This window comes from Phasianus colchicus, chromosome 7, assembly GCF_987193195.1.
Source record: "Phasianus colchicus chromosome 7, bPhaCol1.hap1.1, whole genome shotgun sequence".
Taxonomy (NCBI): Eukaryota; Metazoa; Chordata; class Aves; order Galliformes; family Phasianidae; genus Phasianus; species Phasianus colchicus.
The window spans coordinates 17,655,930-17,668,192 of record NC_143442.1 but is presented as its reverse complement, the minus strand read 5'-3'; the positions used below and the strand labels follow the sequence as shown (position 1 = coordinate 17,668,192).

At 40.2% G+C, this 12,263-nt stretch overlaps 1 protein-coding gene across 1 annotated transcript in view; it reads left to right on the top strand.

Annotated features, from left to right (window-relative positions):
* Window positions 1–7,335, top strand: part of TTC21B (tetratricopeptide repeat domain 21B) — a 30,804-nt gene extending 23,469 nt beyond the window's left edge. The window contains exons 23-29 of the mRNA XM_031599532.2: window positions 601–751; window positions 1,222–1,383; window positions 1,825–2,020; window positions 2,705–2,929; window positions 4,127–4,247; window positions 5,857–5,924; window positions 6,823–7,335. Of these exons, the coding sequence (XP_031455392.2) occupies window positions 601–751; window positions 1,222–1,383; window positions 1,825–2,020; window positions 2,705–2,929; window positions 4,127–4,247; window positions 5,857–5,924; window positions 6,823–6,900 (1,001 nt within the window). The 3' untranslated portion in view covers window positions 6,901–7,335. The remainder of the gene's footprint in view (window positions 1–600; window positions 752–1,221; window positions 1,384–1,824; window positions 2,021–2,704; window positions 2,930–4,126; window positions 4,248–5,856; window positions 5,925–6,822) is intronic.
* The last annotated feature ends 4,928 nt before the right edge of the window (window positions 7,336–12,263 follow it).

The following is a 12,263-nucleotide window of genomic DNA, read 5'->3' as shown; positions in this document are numbered from 1 at the left end:
ACAAATACCTTAAAAATGCTTTGTTATGTGCTAATTATAATGCAAATAAAACAAGGACCACCACCATCTATAAAAACATAAAGCTATTGTTGGGAAAGATTTGCAAATAACTTCTCTCAGAGATAATAATTTACACTGCTGCAATGCAATGTACATTGTTTGGCTAAATATAGTATTATTTACTTGTAAGTGTAAAGCACTTTCTCTTGTATTTAAACTATCAAATGCACAAACACAAGCCTGGAATTTTATTTCTAGGCAAATAAAAAAATTATAGATGTTTAAAGGCTATGACCAGACAGAAATGTATTTAAATAACATTTAATGAAAGTCAAGCTTTCTGAGTCTTTGTGTGAAATGAGCTGTAAGGGTACAGCAAATGTTTTTGAGCACTCTTGAAAGTGAGGCACAATTGTACTTACCTTTGTACAGTCTATTTAGGAGTATTGCAGAGGTATCACTTTCTTTTATCTGACATTGTTATATAACATGACTTATATTACACTGTATCATTTTTGTCTGTGAAAAACAATGCAGGGTCTTCATCTCTAAGTCTGTTCACAACTAAAATGATGATGTCCTGTTTATGTATTTATTCAGATAACTATGCCACTCTCTCGCGATTAATTGATCTGTTAAGAAGAGCTGGGAAACTAGAAGAAGTCCCAAGGTTTCTTTTAATGGCTGAAAAACACTCTTCCAGGGCAAAGCTTGAAGCAGGCTTTCACTACTGCAAGGGACTGTATCTCTGGTACTTGCAATTAAAATAAGGTTTATATGATGCAATGCATAGTTAAATTAATTTTCTTATCTGTTATCATTCAAAGGTGCTACTTACAATGTGTTAAGTACTGTAGCGGTACTTTGCTTTATGTAGTTAATGGGATTTTAGGAAAGGTTTCTTTGTTCTGTAATAATTTGCAATGAATTCTTCATAGCGAAACTGTTTTATCTCATACATCTTTCATATTTTCTGTTTAGTAACAAAGGATATTCTTTCTGGTTCAATGCTGTAAAACTACTGCTTGGTAATTTTAGAATTTCCCAGCTTTTTTTAATCTGTGGAAGCACATTCTTTGCAGTAGCACACTTGCTTCTCAAAACCTGCATTATCAGTGTGTGCAGATATGTGAGCTGTTTTTTAAATGCTTGCGTCTTAGGTACAACTTGGGGCAGCCAATTATACTTGCCCAACTTTGAGTAGTTTCATTATCTATGTAGGTATACAGGTGAACCAAATGATGCACTCCGCCATTTTAATAAAGCTAGAAAGGACAATGACTGGGGACAGAATGCAGTCTACAACATGATTGAAATTTGTTTGAACCCAGATAATGAAACTATAGGTGGTGAAGTCTTTGAAAATCTGGATGCTGACATAGGGTAAGTGAATTAAGTAAATATTGCTTGGATTATTCTATCATCTCATCCCTTTACCTCTGAATGATGTTTCTTGATCATGTAAATTGTTAGAATTTTGGGCTCACTTAATGCTTTGAGTATTCCACCTACAAGATGAGAAACAATTCTGAACTGCAAAATAAATCATCATTAAGCAGAAAGTGTAGAGGATTTTATCTGGAATTCTAGACACTTGAAGTTTTGGTTAAAAGATAGGCTGCAGACAGATTGGAACTGCCATTGTTACAGGGGAGAATGTAGAATGCCTGTATAACAGATGCATGCCTTTATCTCATTATTATGGATCCTGTATGCACTTGTAATTTATTTGACGTATAAAAATGGAATTTTATATATAAAGGTAAATGTTTAAACTTTTTTTTTTTTTTTTTTTTTTTTTTTACAAATGGTTTATGGTAACAGTAATTCAACAGAGAAGCAGGAGTCTGTGCAGTTGGCTGTAAGAACAGCAGAAAATCTTCTGAAGGAACTCAAACCTCAGACCATTCAGGGTCATATTCAGCTGCGAATCATGGAAAACTATTGTCTCATGGCAACCAAACAAAAATCAAACGTCGAACGAGCACTGAACGCTTTCACTGAAATAGTAGTGGCTGAGGTTAGTAACTTGTCTCACTTTCAGTCTTCTCCCTTACACTTAGTAGTATTATTTAATTAGTCTCATAGGTCATATGAAGTTTAATGTGAACCAACTAGAGTATTTTATATGAAACGTGCAAAGAAGCTTGCTCTGAAACAACATACTTAAGAAATCTTGCATTGGATTGAAAACTTAGACCTCAACTGTATGCTGATGTTGTCTGTTATTGAAGTGTGATTGGCTTTTGGTTTGAGTTCTTGGGTTTATTTAAGTTTCAGTTGTTGTTTTTTAACCCTGGGAGGCAGCTAAGCACCACACAGCCACTTGCTCACCCTCTGTGGCAGGTTGAGGGAGAGATTCAATAAGATAGATGTGCAGGAACTCATAGGTCAAGGTAAAGTTAGTTCACTAGGTAAAGCAGAAATATCTGTGAATGCTTCCTAAGCATGGGTACAATTGTCTTGAGCTCAGACCTGTATTCAGTCTCTTGAATATTTAACCTTATGATTACTATTACAAGGGTAATTATTGCACTAGATGGAAAACACATTTATAAGATTGGATGTTGTATCTTTAGTTCCTGCAATTTAGCTTTTAATTTAACTTCCTGATGCCTTATCTTATTACTTAGAGAAAAAAAAAATGTTTCTTAAAAGTGAAAAATTGCAAATCATCAAGTAGTTACTATGCTTTTTTCTGCAGAAAGATCACATACCAGCGCTTCTGGGAATGGCTACAGCCTACATGATCTTGAAACAGACTCCACGAGCTAGAAATCATTTAAAACGGGTTTCAAAAATGAACTGGAATCCCATTGATGCAGAGGAGTTTGAAAAGAGTTGGCTTCTGCTTGCAGACATATATATTCAGTCTTCAAAATATGATACAGCAGGTGAATTATTAAAACGATGCCTTCGGCACAACAAGGTAAGTGACTGCATATTGTAAATAACCTTTTTATTTTAATTCATGCAAGTGTTTATTTCTCATCTGGAGCATGGCACAGGCACAGATCTTAGCTCTGATGTTTTTTTTCTTTTTCTGTCCTTTTTGCTAATGAAATTGTTCTGTCTCTACATTTCATCTGGGGCACATCTTGTAATACAGTACATGTAGTACATGTTATACAAGATCAGGATACTGCTTGGTTTAGGAAGGGGCTTGATTGTATGTGTTTCTTTTCCTTGATTCATGAATACAGGAGGTAAGGTATATAACTCAGTCTCATTTCTGAAACCTGCCTGAGAGCTTCCCTTTTTCAAACTTATACTCTTTTTATTTCTTTGTTTGAAATTAAGGAATAGATAGCTACAGCAGGTCTTAGTGTACTTGTATCATGTACGTTTGCAGATCGGCTCTTGAAATTGAATACATCCTATTTTATTTCTGTAGAAAATGAGCTATAATTTAGTTAAGAAAAATTTCTACCATGAAGGGTATTTGCCCACTTGTCTGGACAACCAGTGGAAGTGGCATAATTCATACCATGTCAGAGTAAATATGACTCATTTCTCTAAATAAGGCACATCTTTAAATAGGTGGTCTTGTGGCTGTGCCACAAGTTACACGTTGTAGAAATTCCCCAGCAGTTCTAAAAACATAGCCTATGTTAGCCTGTCAAATTGCTTCTTTTCTTTTAAAAGGCTTGAAATGCCTTTTGGGGAAAAGTTAGCAACTTAGAAATCTGAAGCTCCTTACCAAAACAGCTGACTTTTCTCTAACCTATATGTAAAGAAGGCAACAGGGGATGTACCATACAAATAGATGCTGACTGTTTTAGATCTTTCCATACTATCCTGCAAGTTGGTATATTTCATTAGATTGAGAAAACTCAATTATTGAGATTGATTTATTATTATTAATTTGGAAGTATCTGCCGGGCTCTTGGAGGCACTGAATATTTTAGGAGTAATTGTAGTGTCCTCTGTGATGAACTTGTTACTTGACTCTGGGTGACTTAAGAGGTCATCACAAAACTCTTTGTAAATGATTTTAAATTAAGACTATCTTGTCATAAGTGATACTTGTACTACTTTTTAAGCTTTCTAGTCGTAGATATTTGAAGTATCTTAGCAATTAAATGTTTATACCTAAATAAAGTCTTGTATGAATTATATTTTGCAGTCCTGTTGCAAGGCTTATGAATACATGGGATACATAATGGAAAAGGAGCAAGCCTACAAGGATGCAGCAATAAATTACGAGATGGCGTGGAGATATGGAAACCAATCAAATCCAACAATAGGCATGTTTATATAATGTATATATATATGATGCACTACAGTAGGAATGAATAATTCTACCCTTTACTGGAAAGACTATATTTCTCTTTCCATAGTGAGAATATTGCTGGTTTTTCTTCACATTAGAACCACAGCTGTCTAAAGATCTACTTAAGTCATTTGGAAAGCTCCCATGGCAGAAGATAGTCATTCTATGTTAACTAAGAAATTTCAGCTTACCCTTTGTAATCCAAGGTTAGATCTACAGCTCTTTTAGTTTGCTCTTATATGCTGTCTTGAAGTATGGTGTTCATTGTCAATAATATTTGTATAGTAATGCAGCATCTACTGGCTGTAGTAGAAAATCGTTTATACCTCTTCTGAATCTGGTGATGGCAGATCACTGAATACTTCATTATTATGTTTTGATAATCAGACAAATTCGAAGATTTTTCTTTCAATTGTTTAAAAGACTGTAAATGTTTGCTTTAAAATTAATGGCTAACTGAAAACTTGATAGTATTCAATTTCCAGTTCACTGGAAGCTGAACTGCTACATATGTAGACTATTTGAAGTAAAAATCCTTTATAAAATTTAGGCTAAAATGTCCTTTCTTACTCAACACTTAGTCTTGTCTCTAGGTCCTAAGGCTGGTGATTTACATAAATTTTATTTCCAGTTTTGGACTATCTATTGGCCCCCCAGAAATGCACGCTGCTTGTAATCTGTAGTCCCTTTTTTCCTTGGCGTTAGGGAGGGATGGCCTGTGGTGTCATCTGGAAAACCAGTATTGATTTTTGTGGGTTTGGTGGGTTTTTATGTTTTTTTGGTTTTTTTTTAATTTATTTTTTAGGCAATTCTGTAGTAATGGTTATGAACTGCCATGTTTTGTTTCTCTAACTGTAGCACTTGAAGGCTGCAGTGATTTGGTTCGTGATTTTATTCTGTGTGATCTGTGGATTAATGTGTTATTGATCATAGAATCATAAAGTGGTTTGGTTTGGGAAGGACCTTAAAGATCATCCCCTGCCATGTGCGGGACACCCCAATATATCCAGGGCTGGGACTTCTCTGTCCAGGCTGATATATTTGAGCTATACTTTTCACCTTTGAAAACTTCAGTCTTGATGTGTTCTGCAGGGCCTAACTATTCCACATGACAGAAGTGGTCAGGTCACTGTGGAACAGAAAAGCGTTTTAATTCCTTGGTTTGTTTCTTCATTTGTGACTTTTTTTTTTTTTTTTTTTGTCTTTTAATAATATAATCATTTGTTTTCTTTATAAAAGAACGATGTATTGTAGATCAGAAACTCTGATGATGAGAAGCTCCATTGGGTGCCACGTTCATTGAAAGAGGACAGCCATTATATGTTCCCTGGAGAAAAACGTGCTCTCTAGAATGTCTCTTTGATTCCAGTGCAGCTATCTATCAGTGTGTAAAGGACATTCACATACTACTTAAAGTGACTTTAAATAGTAATTTTTACAGGCTTAGATAAGGGAGAACCAGAAAACAAATGTATTAGGCATAAAAACATATGGTGACCAAAATGAACTTAAATGTGATATTTTACTTATTTAATACAGATATTGAAACTGTCATCTTCTTTTCCCCCTCTTTTTATTTACAGGATACAAGTTGGCTTTCAATTACCTGAAAGGAAAGAGATACGTTGATGCAATTACTATTTGTCATAAGGTATGATTTGTACTTAATGCTCTCTCTACTGTAACAACTTTTGTTTTATGTAATGATCCTTCTTTTGTTATATCAGTTTTCTTTCTGATATTAATAAGATTGACTGTGTACAGGATACTTAATTTGCTTTATCCTGAGCTTTCTGGCCATCTGGTAAATAAGAGATGAAGTGGTTGGCTGGCATATCTGAAAGCATTTTCGAGTGGCAGTGCCTTCTTTTTCTGTAGTTGCTGCTTGGTAAATCCATACAGAGCTGTAGCTGAAGACAATAATAAAATGCTTGTATTGGAAGAACTGTTAGAAAATACTTCTGCCTGTGTGATACAAATATATCTAGAACAGATGTCGAATTATAGAGCTACAATTCTAGAGCCAGAGTCGACATAATGATATAATAATTATTTAATATTAATAATTAAATTTGCTGATTTTGAGGGGAGATTTAAGAGCATTGGAAAGGTTAAATTGAATTGGAAGCGGAGGGAATTGCAGGGCAAGATGATAGGGGATAGTAAGAAAGACCTGAAGTACTGAAGACATCAGAGCTGTTTATTGTTGCAGAGAAAGTATACTTGAAACCTTGGGAATGTCTTTGGAGGCTGCTGTTCCAAATGCATGCATCTCAAACCACCTAGAGGCTTTAGCCCTTGACCCTTGCACTTTTGCCAGTAAAATTATGAGGCGGTTACGAGAAGGGGAAGCAACATCTAAAGTGATCTTAACCAACTCAGTAGTCTTTAATTACAGAATTTCTGCATTCTTACAAGGAACTTATCACAGTATTCAAAATTCCAGAATGTCTAAGCTCATCAATGAGGCAATAACCACCTGAGTATTCTTTCCTTTTAGATTCAGAACTCTATCTCATGTGGAGGGTTGTTTTTTTGTCTTTTGACAGGTCCTTGAAGCACATCCAAACTATCCAAAGATCAGGAAGGAAATACTTGACAAGGCCCGTGCATCATTAAGAACATAACTTTTTTTTTTTTTTAAACTGATTGACTTATTAGTATAAGGTGCCTTCACAAACTATTGAAGTGACAACGTCAACATGAATGTATGGTGAATATAATTAATTTGCATTGATTTAGAAGTCTGGATTATTTTCAAGAGAAGTCTGCAGCCCTAGAAAGAATTGTAGCTATTCTGCAGAAAATACTGCTTGCACGTGTGGTACATAAAATATCCAGAAATAAAAAATAACAAAGATGAAGACCACGAGCATCTCTATAGAATACTGCCCAAGTGCATTTCAGATAAACAAGTAACTTGGATTCTAGTGACTGACTTACTGGAGGTACATTTTCAATCTACTTTTCAAAGTTATATGTGTAGTCCACGATGTATATAGCAGGTATTGTATTCAACTGTGTATTTTTAAGAAAAGTAATAAAATAATCCTAAATACAAATGCATACAGCAGTCTCTTTCCAGATAAATGCTATGTAGGAGGTAGTGCACTCTTATAAAATAATGCAGTATTTTTTTTGTTCATTTGAAGTAGTGCTCAACAGCCTGTCCAAACTAGCGCAGGCATTATTTTTGTTTATTGTTAAGATGCTGGCTCTTGATTTAAGAAATCCATCCATTCATGATTTTATGTTTTTATTTTTACGTATGTTGCAAATACACTACTTTTTCAAGATTAAAGAAGTCACATGCATTATTCTCAATGAAACTTTCTAATATACACTAATGTGTAAAATTAAGATATTATATAAATATTCATTAAATATTTAACAGTTATGCAGATTTTTACATGGTATTTTTTTCTACTCGTGCTGTATTAGAGGTTTTCATGCAGATAAGTATTTGTCGTGTTTAATTTAGAGTGTTTAGTCTTGTATCCTGCACGTAACATGGTTGCGGATCTGTAAGGGATTGATACAATGCTGTGAGTGAACGAACAACTTAACATTGACAACTCAGTGTTAAGGGTACATGAGATGCTGTTTGAAATTGTGTATAATCTTCCTATCTGTAACTGGGTGCAATGTCTTGGGTAACTTACCTTGCCTTGTTTCCTTAAACAGATCGGTATCCTGAATGCAATGATGCTACCTACTGGAGATTTCTAGATCCTGCATTCAAGGAAGTTCTGAGCTTTTGGTCAGCCAAATAAAAATTAATGGAAACTAACAGGTAACAGGTGTATAGTACTTCTACAAGTTTGGTATGAAAGATAGAGTTGACAAAAGACTTGAGTAGGTGGCTTCTCCCTCCACAGATAACCTTGAAACTTATGCAGTACACATATCCTTTCGGGTCCTGCATTTTGGCCACAACAACCCCATGCAATGTGTGGCTGGATGACTGTGAAGAGGAAAGGGACCTGTGGTGTTGGTTGATGTATGGCTGAACATGAGCCAACAGTGTGCCCAGGTGGCCAAGAGGGCCAGCGGCATTCTGGCTTGCATTAGGAATAGTGTTGCCAGCAGGAGCAGGGAGGTGATCATCCCCCTGTACTCAGCACTGGTGAGGCCACACCTCGAGTACTGTGTTCAGTTCTGGGCCCCTCACTACAGGAAAGACATTGAGGCCCTGGAGCGTGTCCAGAGAAGGGCAACGAAACTGAGGGGTGGAGCACAAGTCTTATGAGGAGAGGCTGAGGGAGCTGGGATTGTTCAGTCTGGAGAAGAGGAGGCTCAGGAAAGACCTCATTGCACTCTACAATTTCCTGAAGGGAGGTTGTGGCGAAGAGGGGTTTGGCCTCTTCTCCCAGGCAACAAACAGGACTCGGGGAAATGGCTGCAAGTTGTATCAGAGGAGGTTTAGGATGGACATGAGGAAAAACTTTCTCTTGGAGAGTGGTTAGGCACTGGAATGGCTGCCAAGGGAGGTGGTGGAGTCGCCGTCCCTGGCAGTGTTTCAAGAGGTGTCTGGATGAGGAGCTACGAGATATGGTTTAGTTTGTGGTAGCAATGGTAATAAGAAGATGGTTGAACAGGATGATCTTACAGGTAGTTTCCAACCTTTGTGATTCTATGATTCTATCATCCTTTTTGTATTGAGCACAATAGAGGAAGAAAAAGACTTAAGTGACTGGGGGAAACTGATAGTATGGGAATAGGATGAGGGACTTGGAAGGATTTGAAGAATCCTCCTGCTGAGGCTGGGAGGAGTTGCAAGGAAGCTGGTCTTTGGGAATCAGATTATGAATCCTTAAGCGCTGGATTATTTTTTTCCACTGGTAAAAGATCAAGTACATAGGGCTTTTCAAGGCAGTTTCTAATAAGAGAGCATTTCTTTATCCACAGCCTTTTCTGTATGAGATTGATTTTATGCTGGTACATGCAAGTCATATTCAAAATAAGTAAAACTAATCCATATCTACACCTACTTTCTTTTATTTTATTATGGGCATAAGATGCATATCACCATTTCATAAGATGATGATACAGAAATTAGTTGATAGAAATTGGTCTTAGACTTGAAGCTTTTCTTTGCTAATATATAGTGGAGATTTTTGTTGATTTTAGCATGAAAGAAAAGATTTCTGGAATCCTCTTAGGCTTCCTAGCCACTAATGTGCTTTTTTTATGAGTTAAGTCTTTAAAATAAGTGTGCAGTTGAGGCATGTCATTAGATTTCAATTAAAGAAACAGTAGCTATAAGCAATTCTTTAGAGGAAATTTTGCTTTAATAAAATATTCCTTTCTATAAAATAGAAGGAAATGGTCTTTCCACCCCCTTTTGGTTTGTATAAGTCAGTTCAAGTTTTTCTGTCCTTACTCTTTTTCTTCTTTCAGTGCAGAAGGAATGGTATTGTTTCAATACTCTTTTACTTTAAGCATTAATTCCAGCTTTCCTTCTGCTTCTACAGTTCTTATTTCAAAATTCATGTCCTGGTAGTTTTTTTTCAGTCCCTTAATAAATGGCTTTGAATGGAAGAGACTCCTGGAGGATGAGAGGGAGGATGGAGGGCAGTCAGTAATGTTCGTTTCAAAGAACTGCAGTCTTTAGCATGATGTTGCTTGGCAACCCATCTTCCACTTTGCCTTTGTTGAATAAAAGAGGAGAGCAAAGCTGTGGTTTCTATTGATTCATTCACTGAAGCTGGGAATCTGGGCATCCTGTAGCTATAGCAACGTGAGCCATAGGTGTCACTTCCTCTACTGTCCTGATTCTGCAGGTACAGAATCCCTGGAGAGGGATAGGTAAACTTTTTGGGGAGGGAGATGATACTCTTTACTACTTTTTTTTTTTTTTTCAGATTTTTACCAATATTAGAAAGATGGTCTAGTAAATATAATTGAGTAAAATAATATAATTAGATGAAATAAAATAGATTCTTATAGAAAAATAGAAATAATTTACACTTCCCTTTCTGAGCTAGGTTTGACTATCTTGAATCAATTCTTAAATGCATCTGCAGCAATTTTTAGAAAGGCTCATAAATCAGGAAACTCCAGTTTAACAACCTCAGCCTTTATCTTAACAGTCATTAGAGGAGGAGTGAGCAGCTCTGCAAACATTCAGTTTAAACAGCGCTTATATTTATCGAAGAACTTGTTGAAAGTTGAAATTGTTCTGTAAGCATCGTCTTGGAACACTTTGGATAGGCTGCTGGTTCTTAGCAAGCGTGTGGTGAACAGGTCACCAGTTGGTGTGTTCCCTATGCAATAAGCAGGAAAAAAAATCCATCAAGAAATACTTGTCTGCTTGTGACTGTGCCACTTCTTACAGTCAGATCACTGCTGTGTCAGCTCAGGTTCTTTACAGCTGTGGGTCTGATTTTGCTGTGGTTTTACCTCTTGGTTAATTTGTAAAGAAATTGACTTTTTTGGACTGTTATTTTAATAAGTGTGGGGTTTTTTTGCTCTGCCAAAACTCCAGTTTTGGTGCCTATGTGAGATAGTATTTGCTCCTCTTCTAGCAGAGTGACTGATCTGGATGTGGGTTTGGTTTGAAGTACTGTTCTTGAAAGTAGTAAGCGGCCTCTTCTTGCAGCCTTTACTGGGGAAAGTAACAGATGTAAAAACCTTTACTAGCACTTGAACTTTGGAATAGCTTGGCCCTGCGGCCGCACCGAGTTGCAGGTGGCTGCTGCAGCTCCAGCCTCAGCTTTCAGAGGTGGAAGGAAGGACTGAACGTGCTCCACCATTTCTAACACGTAACCTGGGGCAGCTCTGGCCAAAGTGGGAGGGAGAAGGCGCTGCCGGCCAGAACGGTTCCCTCGTGCCCAGCTGCTCTCGGCGTGTGGTCGCTGGAGCCGGTGCCACAGCTGTGCCCGCCGCGGGCTGAGCCGAAACGCTGCGGGCCCCGTTCTGCACCTGGGGAACTTGGCAACAAATTTAACTCGTGCAGCCCTCCCTTTTCCTCAAAATCCGCGTGCTTTCAGCGAGCAGCGCCGTTCCCTCTGTCCGTGCGCGCAGCGGGCCGTCCCTTCTCTCGAGCTCTGATCTCGGCTCCGGCGTTTTGTGCCGTCTCCCGGCAACGTGCGCGGGCAGCGCTCGGCCGCGCGCGGTGCAGCACAGCGGGGATTGGCGAAAGGATTGGCGAAAGCTCGCGGCGCCGCTCTGCCGCGCTTCCACCGCGGTCCGCCCGTTACCGCGCGCGGCGGGTAGCCCGCAATGCGCGGGTATAACGCTCCTCCGGCAGCGGCGCGCGGAGGCGGCTGAAGGGAGGATCCGCGCGCTTCCCGCCGCCGCCTCGCGCACCTGGCCGCCAGGTGAGGCTGAGGGCGGGGCGGCGCGCAGGCGCAGGGCGGCGCGCACCTGGCTGCCGCCGAGCGGAAGGCGCCGCCACAGCCTCCGTGCGCCGTGGGCGACCTCCGGCCGGGGCGAACGCGGCTCTTCCCTCCGCCGGCAGCCGCTCGCCCGGGCGGCCCTTCTCCCGCCGAACCAGGTGAGCGACGGGGGCCCGCGCGGCTCCGCTGCCCTCGGGTGGGCGGGTTGGAGGCGGGCGCGCGGCCGGGGCCCGGCGGGAGATCCGCTCCCCGAGATCCGCTCCCGGAGAGCCCCCTGAAGCGTACGCGGTCCCCTCGAGTCGCCGCGCGCGGTCGGAGCCGGGGGCCGGGCAGGGTGTGAGGAGCGGGGGGCTGGGGGGCTGCCGGCGCTCGGGGCCGCGCGGGCCGGGGCCGGGTGGGGACCGGGGGAGGCGGCGGCGGTTGCTGCCACGTCCCGGGCCCCACAGCGGTGCGGTGACGCGGGGATGTCCCAGCGGGGCGGCGTGCAGCTCCGCGTGCTGCGCTCCGTCCTGTGCTGAGCGAGGGCGCGTGCCGGCCGGGCTGCCTCTTCCCAGCGCCCCGTGTTACGCGTGGCTCTCGCTCGTTTTCTCAGTATTCGGGAGCTGGCGAGAAAACTTGCGGTACAGATAGCCTCAGCTTCGTTCGTTTCT